Here is a 13,393-nt window from a genome sequence, read left to right as displayed (position 1 = left end):
TATAACTTTCACTATAGAAGTGGCCCCAACACTCTGCGTCTAATTCACTGCAGACAGAGAATAATATAAATGAGGTAGTTCGCAGCACGCTAGGAATTATTTGAGAGCACTTCCACGGTGGGAGCGGTATTGTATGGCACTGCAGCCTAAAAAAACTATTACTGAAAGTCTGCGAACAGGCCTAGCTGAGTTATACAAAAATGGAAGTACTACTACTCCCAGCAGGCCCCAAGTAAAATGCACACGGTCAGATGTAGCCCAATGAAGGAGCTTTGGGGTTTTTGAAGACAGGATCCTACTCTAACACTTTCCCTATATCAGCAGCCGCACTTTCCCTATACTCTGCATAATACACTGCAGACTGAGAACGCTATAGCTGAAATGGCCTGCACAGCCCGAGATGAAAAAAAATTGTGCAAAACTGCTCCCAGCCAGCCACAACAGTAATGCACATGGTCAGATGTAGCCCTAAGAAGGACTGTTGGGGTTCTTGAAGACAGGACCTACTGTCGTGGATTTCCTTTTGCGTCCAACGACTTACTCAATTAGGAATGTTTACACCCTTCCAGATTAATTCTGAATTGATTATATGCGCATAGGAAGTTTTCACACTGACACAGGTTCAGCATGTATAAGCTTCCTCAATTCTGCTTTATTGTTGGGCGCGCAGCCTCTTTTAAAGAGTTTAACATATCTGCCCATCTGGGCAGGTCAAAGATTACATAGATACAACGTATTGTTCAATTATTGGATAAGCATATTGAAATTCTTCCATCCTCCGGTCATGTGTGATTGGCCATCAGGTGGTGAATGAGATGAGTGGGTTGTCTTGGACCCACGTGTGGTTCCTTCGATATGATTGGATATTACAGCTTGAACTATTAATTGCACAAACCTCCCATATTATTTGCTTGAGTTTCCAGTAAAACTGCTTGGGTTATTATTGTGGTAGCTTTTTTCAGACTGTGGTTATCTGTCTGATCCTTACTTCTTCTAAAGTTATAAAAGAGATGGAAAAATATAGCGTGTTTATATTACATAACATCTTTGTCAGCAGAGTTTAGGAAAAAGATGTTTCATTTGAAAGGAAGTATACATATTGCATAAATGTAAGAACATATATCTATATTTGTATCAGAATAGAAGGCAAACATGACATTTTGTTATACAGAATGTTAAGTCACGAATACAGGTTCATTGTCCACTACCAAAGGCCCACAGTCCAGAATATAGATATACTGGGTTTCCACTACACTACGCTAACACTTTCCCCATATCAGCAGCAGCACTTTCCCTAATCTCTGCCAGTGTGTGTCTGAGGCGAGCCGCGGGTGGGACCGCTTAAAATACTCGGTGGTCACTTGATCTCACCAGTCACTCACTGCTGGGGGGTGGGATAGGGCTGGCACGTCACAGGAGGAAGTGATAATGCCTTCCCCGCATGTCTATTAGCTAGAAAATGGCGCTAAACATGCGGGGAAGGAAATGGAATTGACTTGAGTACCGCGTGGTGTTCGACTCGAGTTACGAGCATCTCGAACTTAATGCTCGAACAAGCATCAAGCTCGGACAAGTGTGCTCGCTCATCTCTAGATGCAATATGTCCTTAAAATGCCACTTCTTGGACTCCAGCCTCGATTACTTTTCAGAAAATCTTAGGACTGTCAGTGACCGGCATAGAGAGCGTTTCCACCAGCAGATTTCTATGACAGAACAGAAGTTCCAAGGCAAGTGGAGTCCCCGTATGCTGGATTACTATTGCTGACCACGAAGCAACACATTCCCGAAGTAAAATATTCCCGCCAATCATCATCAAAAACTTTCTAGTTAAACTGTATTTCATAAGTTCTAATTTTATAAACATTGAAGCGTGCGTCAAAAAACAACCTTACCTGACGGAAAAATTCTAACAACATATTTGAATTCAAGAGGTGAAATACTGATAGAAGCACCATGAAATAATCTTGTGAAACAAAAAGTTTAGTTTTTAGGGTAGTGAATTACAGCATGGTGTGAATGGGAAAATCTGCAACGTGACTATTTTCTGCTGCAGAGTTCCTCCGCTGTGAGTGAATGGGGTCAGTAACATTACATCACTTACATTGTACAGCATATTGTTGCAGGATTTCGGCGTGCCATCTACAAGTCCGCTGTGTGTGACCCCTCATTGTGTCATACAGCATCTGGGTGGTGCTTAATTGTAGTACAAGTCACACCCCATATAGCTTCTAACATCACCATATGGGGACTAAATAATTCCCCATATAGTGCTCTTAAAAAACATAAAAATAATTGCTTGTAAAGATTTCTTTTAACTTGTAAACACGGAACTATATAGTGCCATGCTCTATTACTTAGGACCATCCACCAATGTAGCACCGCCATTTCTCATCGCAGTCCTAAACACAATTTCTTATTTGTTTTAAATATATAAGCCTGAATATAAACTCTATTACAGACATTTCTCTTCTAACCCCATCAATTCATAAATGTACACTGAATGGCCAGACTCCCATCTAGTAACACAGTGGGCTACTCTGGCCTTGAAAACTGTAATAATCTGTTGTGCCGTTGATTCTGCTAGGTGATGAAACTAGAGATGAGCGAGCACACTCGTCCAAGCTTGATGCTCGATCAAGTATTAGACTACTCTACTTTCATTTCCCTTCCCCGCATGTTTAGCGCCATTTTTTAGCCACTAAACATGCAGGGCAGGCTTTACCACTTCCTGCTGTGATGTGCCAACCCTCTGCACGTCTACAGCAGTGGGTGGCTGGATCAGGTGACCGCTGAGTACTCCCTCTGTGACTCCAGCCGGCTCTCGCGATGTTATCGTGAGAGCCCAGCTGGTTGCTATGGCAACAGGGTGCCAGATACCGGCTTCCTGTATTGCCATAGCCTGTGATCGCTATAGGAAGCGATAAGGCATGGCAGGAGAGAAGTCCTGCCATGCCTTATTGTAGAGATCTGCAGTGCTGCAGTAAAAGTCCCTCAGAGGGACAGAAATGGTGTAAAAATAAGAGCTAAATAAAGTACAAAAAATAAAAATGTAAACAAGAAAAAGGTTAAAAAAACCTTTTTTATGCTTTTTCTCATATCAACATAAATTTTTTTTAAAAAATTAAAAATCCCACGTCCGTAACGATGCGTACAATACATTGAATGCGCTTATTATCCTGCATGGCAAAAAGCGTTAAAAAATGCTAAAAAACTGAGGCAAAATGCTAATTTTGCTTAAAAAATGTGTGCACTCCAAAATGGTACCAATAAAAACTACAGCTCGTCTTGCAAAAAATAAGCCCTCAGAGAGCTCCGTCCATGGAAAAACAAACAAGTTATAGGACTTTGAATGCAGTGAGTTTAGAAAAAATATATAATTTCCAAAAAAAGGGTTTTTATTGTGGAAAAGTGGAAAAACCTAAAAAAATATAAGAATTTTGGTTTCGTTGTAACTGTACCGTTCCGCAGAAAAAAATGTAGTGTGCCATTTATGCTGCATAATTAACGCTTTAAAAAAAAATTAAAAATCTATGGCAGAATTGATGTGTTTTCTCTCCCTACGATCATAAAAAAAATAATAAAAGTTTTACAATGTAGTCTATGTAACCAAAAATGGTACCAATAAAACTACAGTTTGCCACACAAAAAATGCGTTGACGGAAAAATAAAAAAGTTATGGCTTTTGAAAAATGGAGATGAAAAAATACCAAAAATCGGTCCTCAATGCCAAAACAGGCCATGTCCTTATGCGGTTAAAGTTTGTATGACACTGGGAAGTTAGAGAATTAAAATAGATACATAAAATAGGGGGTCACATATTTTTGCACTTAGCATTGAATAATCAGGTTGCGACCCATTTATATTTCCTATATAGGACCTAAAGAATGGTTATGGCACATTTTATATATAAAGGACATTGGAAAGTTAGAAAATTAGTGGTGAGTCATTCAGTGAGTGAGTCAGTCAGTGAATGAGTAAGTCAGTAAGGGCTTTCGCCTTTATACATACAGATATGTGATTTCTTATGTTACCTTATAATACTTGCACTTAAGAAAGATGGAAATATACCTCTACAATGCCATCTATTGGATGGCAGCATTCCTTCAAATCAAAGTAACTTTATACCAAGTCTTAACAATGATTGGGAATAGAAAACCGAGCCAGGAAACCATGTACAGACAGGCAGTTTTGGGATGGTTGCCCCTCATCAGTGTGCAGCAGGCTTCTGGCTTAGTCTGTGAGGGTTCTATGATGTAGGTCAGAAACGGTGTCGTGTCTGCTTAAAGAGAGCACCCAAAAAGTGTGTGGAGACACCTAGGGGGTAATTGAGTCAGGGGGTGGTATAGTCTCTCTTCAAGGAGAGCACCCAGAAGGGGTTCCCATATCCCCTGACCCACTCTCCGCCTAGGTGTCTCCACACACCTTTTGTGTGTTCTCCTTACAATACTTGGCATGCTAATAAGCTGACTGTGTGATATAACTGCATCTGCTCTGGCAATTCACATGTTTCTGTTTACCTAACATGTACTTAGTAAGAAATATTAATATTAAATGGAACAGGATCCCGGATCCAGGATGGAACATTAAGTTCTAGGTGTTTTATTTTCTTCTGTGATCATTAATCATTCTGACATTTATGTGCTTGAGGGAATTATATATAAGCCATGTATACACAGCATTATACAGTCTCCCTTTCTCTGCCCGCTGGCTCGTTGTGTTTAAGTCATCCGCCATTGGCTTCATCAGTATAGAAATGATGCAATTTAGGATGATTACCATCTTGCTGATTGTGTTTCTATCTCTTGGTTTCAACGTTGCACATTCTGAATTAAAGGTAAAATTAGTTATATTTCAGATTGTATTTTATACATTGTATTTGCATTTATGCGGATATTTCAGACTTCTATATCTGACCTCTCTGTGTTAATAATAGAGAATAATTTCTAAATGGGCCAAATTCTTATACTTATGTAGCTCTGTAACACTTCATTTGCTAAGAAGTCTCCTTAGGAAACATGCTTTTTTAATGATAGAAATTGTATATTGAAGGGTTCTATATGAGAAGTAGATGGCAGCACATGGGTGCACGAGAGTTTCTGGGGGGCTCATTGTATTGCATTTCGATTACTTTGTACAGTCTAATAATACTAGATCAAAAAGACGTTCAATTACAGCTTCTTTGCCCTTGAAATGAAGTAATCACTGGTGAAGGAAGAATCTCTCATACAGGAATATACTTTTACTGTAGAGGGCAATGACAGATGGTGGAAAGTTTATACTCAGTAGCAGTCCTGAAAAGAGGTGAGGATGGATCTGGGCAGAAACTGCTAGTAGCAATAGGAAGATTAAGGAAAAAATATATATCTATATGCACAGACATTACAGTTTTAAAGTGTCTGAAGTGTCTAGAAAAACATTGATGTTAAGTAAGTGAACCAAAAAGTGGCAATAAGGAAGTGTGTCTAACACATCCTGCACTATGCCTTAAATTTATTATAAAGCTTGCACCACTGTAATGTGCTTGATGCAGTTTCTGCTCTAGTTTTATGCTGTCTAACTTCAGGACAATGGGGAGAATATATCATCAAGGGATTTTTCGTGCTAGTTTTCTCTCAGCTTTATTTCCCTTATCCAGTTTAAAGTGCAAAAAAATGTATACGCTTCTGTACAATTTTGAAACATTTGTAGCATTTTTTTTCTAAAGGAACGTTTATTGGGCACGTCATACATCACAATACAAAACAACAAGGGAGTGTCATCAAGAATACTTCACAAAATTAGAATATTACAGTTTTCTCACTCCCTTAAGAGTTTATAATACCCCCTTTTTTAACTTTGGCCATTATAACAAAGGAGACGAAGACTCCCAACCTGGGGAATCGTAATAAATAGAACATACAACTACAAACTAAACCCACAGCTTCACTACCAATATTGTGTATATCTATTGTCCATGCGAGTTACAACAACCAATAGAGAAAAGACCTTCTGTTTTCCCAAAAAAGAGGAGTTAGTCAGACACGTCCAGCGCAGAATTGGGGCAGTCAACTCGCCAACCCCATATCTTGATGAACTTGGCAGGACATCCCCCAGCCATATATGTTAATTTATATAGAAGGGCAACACTGTTTAACTCACATAGCCAGGTAGCCCCAGTGGGTTTTGGGGAGATGTTTCCAATTAAGTAATATTACCTTTTTAGCATAGAAAAAAGCTATTTGAATAGGGTGCATGCTGCTACATTAACCAAAATGTCTTCCACAAGGCCAAAGAGACAGACCTTAGGGTGTAGGATATGCGGTGCTCCCAGATGCGTCTCCATGAACTCAAGAACATCCCTCCGATAAGCTTGTAAAACATGACACTTCCAGAACATATACATAATTGTGCATGGATCCATCAAGCACCTTGGGCAGTCTGAATTAGGAGATAAGACCATAGCATTTAGATGGCTAGGAGTATAACAGACTCTATGAAGAAATTTGATTTGTGTTAGCCTGTCTCTAGTACTTAATAATGGAGGCCCAGAGCCTGCCTAAAGGCCTCTCCAGTTATCCGAGTCCAGGTCTGGTATATAAAAGACCCATTTTTCCAGAGACCCATCTCCCAGTGAAGCAAGGCTACTCATCAGCTTCTATAAAAACAGAAGTGCGGCTTCAAGATATTAGCCATCTGTGCCAACTCCTCCAGCTGAGTCAAGACAAGGGGGATACTCAGGCCCTCAAATTGGGCTCTGAGAGCATGGCAAAGTTGGAAATACCTAAAAAGGAGCTACTAAGGAGGACTAAATGTGTCTGCAGTTGTAAAAAGGTACAAAAAAACGCTACTTTGACAACATCTGAGTGGGTAGTGATCCCATGGCGTCACCAGAAGGCTATATTAGGCATGCATTGCAAGTGTGGGTGGTTGGGGTTACACCATAGAGGGGTATGAGGAGATCATTTGGTTGCCTTATCAGATATCAAATGAAGGGTGGCATTCCAAATTTTGAGAGTAACCCACCTGGGTGAAGGTAGGGCATTCACTCGCAACGTTGGACCCCTTAGTAATAATCCTCTCAAACTTTGTTCTGAGCCCAACACTCTGCGCTCGAGTCCCACCACTGGGTTATAATAGGTAGATGACAGCCACCCCCCTACACATACCAATTGACTAGCCAGGTAGTAACAGTAGAAGTGGGGAAGGGCCAACCCCCCTCCATCCGTGGGTAGACAGAAAGTTCCCAACTTGATTATTGGGGTGGAGCTCTACCATAATATGCAAAGGAGTATTTTATGAAGAATTGTAAAGACTCCTTTAGGGATCATTCTGAAATATATACAAAAATTTGGGTAATAACTTCATTTAAATTAAGTTTATACAACCAACTAGCGTCAATGAGAGTGAAGCCCACCGTGCCGCCATTTCTCTTGCTGAGTTCAGAAGTAGAGCAAGATTTTCTGTGCAAAAATGGTCAGTAGAACTCCGCACCACTATTCTGAAATAGGTGATGCTATCTGTTCACTCCAGGGGGACAGAGAGGGCTAGTGATGCCGCAGGAGTATCGAACCTCCAGCAGCCCAGTTTTATCCCAGTTAACCCTGGATTAATCTCCTTAACTGTTTAAATTTGAGAGCACTGGGGCTAAAGAGGATTCTGGGTCTTGCAGGAACAGTAGAGTATCATCTGCGTACAATGCCACTTGCTCTTCATAAGTTCTCAATTGAAACCCTGTGACTGTCATTCACACTTGAATCTATATTGCAAGTGGCTCAATTGCGATAGCAAAGACAGCTGGAGATAGAGGACAGCCCTGATGCATGCCTCTACCAAGGAAAAACTATTTACATATATGGGTGTTCATCCGCAAGCTGGCCACCAGAAAATGATACAGCATCTGCATGCACTTAATAAAGGCTGTCCCAAACCCAAAATGAACCATAACTTCCCACAGATATCTCTAATCCACTGAGTCAAAGGCCTTAGCCTGATCAATAAAGACCAAGGTACGCTTCCCTTGGTTGAAATGAGACAGCTCAAGGTTAGTGAAAATTCTTCTGACATTCATAGCTGTACTCTTGCCTGGCATAAATCCTAAATGGATTCTAGGAGTATCACCTTAGTCATAATATCATGCAGCACCTGGATATCAGCTGGAGTAAACCAGAGTCCGCGGCAGCATGGTGTGATTGCTTGACTAGAGCACCAATAAATTCTGATTGTCCTTAAATATCCAAGTGAGATTGGTAACTTTTGATACTCCTTGATGGCACTCAAGCGTACCTCAGACAATTACAGGCAGCTCTCGCCGAATGAATGACAGACGAGAGCTGCCTGTGATTGGCTGAACGCCTCAGCCAATCAGAAGCAGCTCTTTCAGTATACGGGGATTTTAAATCCCCACCTGCTGAAAAAACTGCATTACAGAGCCAGGGACAGCGCAGAAAGGATGTGGCTGAGCCCTGGCAGCTGAAGGAAGGTGAGTATGATTTTTTTTTTTATTTTCAACATCACTTTTTCTTGTTTTTCAGGGAAGGTCTTATATGTAAAGCCCTTCCATGAAAAACAATTCAAGGGTGCCGGCAGACAATTGCCTTCAATAGAGCCGCCGGCAGCAGCCGCGGCTCCATTGAGGCAATGTACAGACCTTCATACATGCGTGGTTTTGCACTTACAGGGGTGCGCACCTATGTACGCACAAAAACACGCTCGTGTGAAAGCCATCCTTACTGCACTAATAATGACAGATTTTGCTTCAGTCAAAATGGGATCGTAGTTGGGGAGAGTTAACTTAAACTCATTAACCCCTTAGTGACCAACCATATGGTTTTTTACTATGGTCATTCAGGGCCTTTTCCTTGATGCTTGTGCCTTTTTATGGCACTACATTAAAAAAGTAATGCACAAGACACTTAAGCCAGAGAAGTCGGGCCCTTGGCGGTACAATGACAACCTGGCACTTGCTCTAACAGCATGGACCAGAGAAACTGACAATCCCCACTGTTTAACACTTAGCTGACAGAGGGAGAGGGCTCAGTCTGCCATTCATCGGACCACTGCAATGTGATCGCTAAGTCCTGGTGGGTTGTTATAGAACCAGGAGACTTGAACATTTGCTCCAGGTCTGCTAGCTATGGTGACCTAAGAGGCCCAACCATGCTAGCCTGCAAAATTAATTTAACAGATTATTATTACCGTATATACTGAAGTATTAGCCGACCCAAGTATAAGCCGAGACAATAAGTTTCACCACAAAAAACTGGGAAAACTTATTGACTCGAGTATAAGCTGAGCTATACTCGAGTATATACTAGGTAACCCCCCCCCCTCTATACTCATCTCCCAGCCGGCGTCTGTGTCTGTGCGACAAGCTGCTTGAATTCTCCCTGCTGTCATCCTCCGCCGTCCTCTCTGCTTGGCTCTGTGAGTGCTGTGTAAGTAAGCACTGTGATTGGATTGAGCGCCAGCCAATCACAGCTAGCGCTTGATGCAATGACAGCGCATACTTACACAGCACTGACGGCAGGGAATTTGAAAGCCAAGCAGGGGATGACAGTGGGGAGAATTCTAAAGCTGCTTGATTGGCTGTGAATGATCAAGCACTGGCTGTGATTGGCTGACGCTCGATCCAATCACAGCTCTTACTTACACAGCGCTTATGGCGGGGGATGACGGAGCCGAGCAAAGAGGACGGCAGGGGGATGACAGCGGAGAGAATTCAAGCAGCCTTCCGCACCGCCGCTGGAGACACAGACACCGGCTGGGAGGCGATTATGGAGGGTTTTTTTTTTTTTTAACCCTTCCCTGACTCGAGTATAAGCTGAGGGGTGCTTTGTCAGGACAAAAAAATGTCCTGAAAAACTGGCTTATACTCGAGTATATACAGTATATTATTATATTTATAACAAGCTGATATATCTGGCTTCGCCCGAGTTAATTTGGTACTGGTGTTTATCTGGTGTTCACACAGAAAATATTATGAAGTCGTGGTTACTTTAGAGATACTGAGGAAAAACATATGTTCACCATTTTGCATAGTTCTCTGCGTTACCCAGGAAACACCATGTGGAGGCAACCATGCGACGTTCTATGACACCGGAAAGTGAAAAAATCACATTCCGCACGTAAAATTTCAACGCCAATTCTTTTGTGCTAGAATTGAATAATCGAGTTGGGACCTATGAACTTTTCCTATTCATGACATAATCAATGCTCGTACCAAATTTCACGTTTCTATGACACCGGAAAGTGAGAAAATTAGATTCTGTACGTAAAATTTGGACGCTAATTCTTTTGCGCATAGAATTGAATAATCGAGTTGGGTCCCATTAACTTTTCATATTTATGACACAATCAATGCTCGTGCCAAATTTCATGTTTCTATCACATTGGGAAGTGAGAGATTTAGATTATGTACGTAAAATTTGGACGCTACTTCTTTTGCGCATAGAATTGAATAATCGAGTTGGGACCCATTAGCTTTTACTATTTATGACATAATCAATGCTCATGCCAAATTTCCCGTTTCTATGACACCGGAAAGTGAAAAAAGTACATTCCGCACGTAAAATTTCGACGCCAATTCTTTTGCGCTAGAATTAAATAATCGAGTTGGGACCTATAACTTTTCTTATTCATGACATAATCAATTCTCGTGCCAAATTTCCCGTTTCTATGACACTGGAAAGTGAAAAAATTACATTCCGCACGTAAAATTTCGACGCCAATTCTTTTGCGCTAGAATTAAATAATCGAGTTGGGACCTATAACTTTTCCTATTCATGACATAATCAATTCTCGTGCCAAATTTCCCGTTTCTATGACACCGGAAAGTGAAAAAATTACATTCCGCACGTAAAATTTCGATGTCAATTATTTTGCGCTAGAATTAAATAATCGAGTTGGGACCCATTAGCTTTTCCTATTTATGACATAATCAATGCGTGTGCCAAATTTCCTGTTTCTATGACATTGGGAAGTGAGAGATTTAGATTCCGTACGCAAAATTTCGACGCCAATTCTTTTGCGCTAGAATTGAATAGTCGAGTTGGGACCCAATTACTTTTCCTATTTTGGAGATAATCAATGCTCTTGGCAAATTTCATGTTTCTACGACATTGGGAAGTTGGAGAACTTTTGGCGAGTCAGTCAGTCAGTGAGTCAGTCAGTCAGTCAGTCAGTGAGTCAGTGAATGAGTCAGTGAGGGCTTTTGTCTTTATATATATAGACTAGCTGATATACCCGGCTTCGCCCGAGTTAATTTGGTACTGGTGTTTATCTGGTGTTCACACGGAAAATCTTATGAAGTCGTGGTTACTTTAGAGATACTGAGGAAAAAAAATATGTTCAGCATTTTGCATAGTTCTCTGCGTTACCCAGGAAATACCACGGGGAGGCAACCATGCGACGTTTCCTTTTCTATAAAATGACATCAGGAAGTGGGAGAATTAGATTACATACGTAAAATTTGAACACTAATTCTTTTGCGCTTAGAATTGAATAATCGAGTTGGGACCCATTAGCTTTTCCTATTTATGACATAATCAATGCTCGTGCCAAATTCCCTGTTTCTATGACACCGGAAAGTGAAAAAATTACATTCCGCACGTAAAATTTTGACGCCAATTCTTTTGCGCTAGAATTGAATAATCGAGTTGGGACTCATTAGCTTTTCCTATTTATGACATAATCAATGCTCGTGCCAAATTTCCTATTTCTATGACACCGGAAAGTGAAAAAATTACATTACGCACGTAAAATTTCGACGCCAATTCTTTTGTGCTAGAATTTAATAATCGAGTTGGGACCCATTAGCTTTTCCTATTTATGACATAATCAATGCTCGTGCCAAATTTCCCGTTTCTATGACACCCGAAAGTGAAAAAATTACATTCCGTACGTAAAATTTCGCCGCAAATTCTTTTGCGCTAGAATTGAATAATCGAGTTGGGACCTATGAACTTTTCCTATTTATGACATAATCAATGCTTGTGCCAAATTTCCTATTTCTATGACACCGGAAAGTGAAAAAATTACATTCCGCACGTAAAATTTGGACGCTAATTCTTTTGTTCATAAAATTGAATAATGGAGTTGGGACCCATTAGCTTTTCCTATTTATGACATAATCAATGCTCGTGCCAAATTTTCTGTTTCTATGATACCGGAAAGTGAAAAAATTACATTCCGCATGTAAAATTTTGACGCCAATTCTTTTGCACTAGAATTGAATAATGGAGTTGGGACCTATGAACTTTTCCTATTTATAACATAATCAATGCTCATGTCAAATTTCATGTTTCTATGACACCGGAAAGTGAAAAAATTACATTCCGCACGTAAAAGTTTGACGCCAATTCTTTTGCGCATAGAATTGAATTATCGAGTTGGGACCCATTAGCTTTTCCTATTTATGACATAATCAATGCTCGTGCCAAATTTCCCGTTTCTATGACACCAGAAAGTGAAAAAATTACATTACGCACGTAAAATTTGGACGCTAATTCTTTTGCGCATAGAATTGATTAATGGAGTTGGGACCCAATAGCTTTTCCTATTTATGACATAATAAATGCTCGTGCCAAATTTCCTGTTTCTATGACACCGGAAAGGGAAGAAATTACATTCCGTACGTAAAATTTGAACGCTAATTCTTTTGCGCATAGAATTGAATAATTGAGTTGGAACCCATTAGCTTTTTCTATTTATGACATAATCAATGCTCGTGCCAAATTTCCTGTTTCTATGACACCGGAAAGTGAAAAAATTATATACGTACGTAAAATTTTGACGCCAATTCTTTTGCGCTAGAATTGAATAATCGAGTTGGGACCCATTAGCTTTTCCTATGAATGACATAATAAATGCTCGTGCCAAATTTCACGCTTCTATGACACCGGAAAGTGAAAAAATTACATTCCACATGTAAAATTTGGACGATAATTCTTTTGCGCATAAAATTGAATAATGGAGTTGGGACCGATTAGCTTTTCCTATTTATGACATATTCAATGCTCGTGCCAAATTTCCTGTTTCTATGACACCGGAAAGTGAGAAAATTAGATTCCGTACGTAAAATTTGGACGCTAATTCTTTTGCGCATAGAATTGAATAATCGAGTTGGGACCCATTAGCTTTTCCTATGTATGACATAATCAATGCTCGTGCCAAATTCGCCGTTTCTATGACACCGTAAAGTGAAAAAATTACATTCCGCACGTAAAATTTGGACGCTAATTCTTTTGCGCATAGAATTGAATAATGGAGTTGGGACCCATTAGCTTTTCCTACTTATGACATAATCAATGCTCGTGCCAAATTTTCTGTTTCTATGACACCGGAAAGTGAGAAAATTAGATTCCGTACGTAAAATTTGGACGCCAATTCTTTTGTGCATAGAATTGAATAATCGAGT

The 13,393-nt window shown here is 40.3% G+C and overlaps 1 protein-coding gene across 2 annotated transcripts in view; it reads left to right on the top strand.

The window, feature by feature from the left end:
• Positions 1 to 4,700: 4,700 nt before the first annotated feature.
• LOC136588680 (dickkopf-related protein 3-like) overlaps positions 4,701 to 13,393 on the top strand; it is a 55,328-nt gene continuing 46,635 nt past the window's right edge. For both annotated transcript variants that reach the window (XM_066588089.1, XM_066588083.1), the window contains exon 1: positions 4,701 to 4,834. In XM_066588089.1, coding sequence (XP_066444186.1) covers positions 4,754 to 4,834 — 81 coding nt within the window. In that variant the 5' untranslated portion in view covers positions 4,701 to 4,753. The remainder of the gene's footprint in view (positions 4,835 to 13,393) is intronic.

This window comes from Eleutherodactylus coqui, chromosome 1 (genome assembly GCF_035609145.1).
Source record: "Eleutherodactylus coqui strain aEleCoq1 chromosome 1, aEleCoq1.hap1, whole genome shotgun sequence".
Taxonomy (NCBI): domain Eukaryota; kingdom Metazoa; phylum Chordata; class Amphibia; order Anura; family Eleutherodactylidae; genus Eleutherodactylus; species Eleutherodactylus coqui.
The sequence above is the reverse complement of the archived record's forward strand: the minus strand, read 5'-3'. Positions and strand labels throughout refer to the sequence as shown.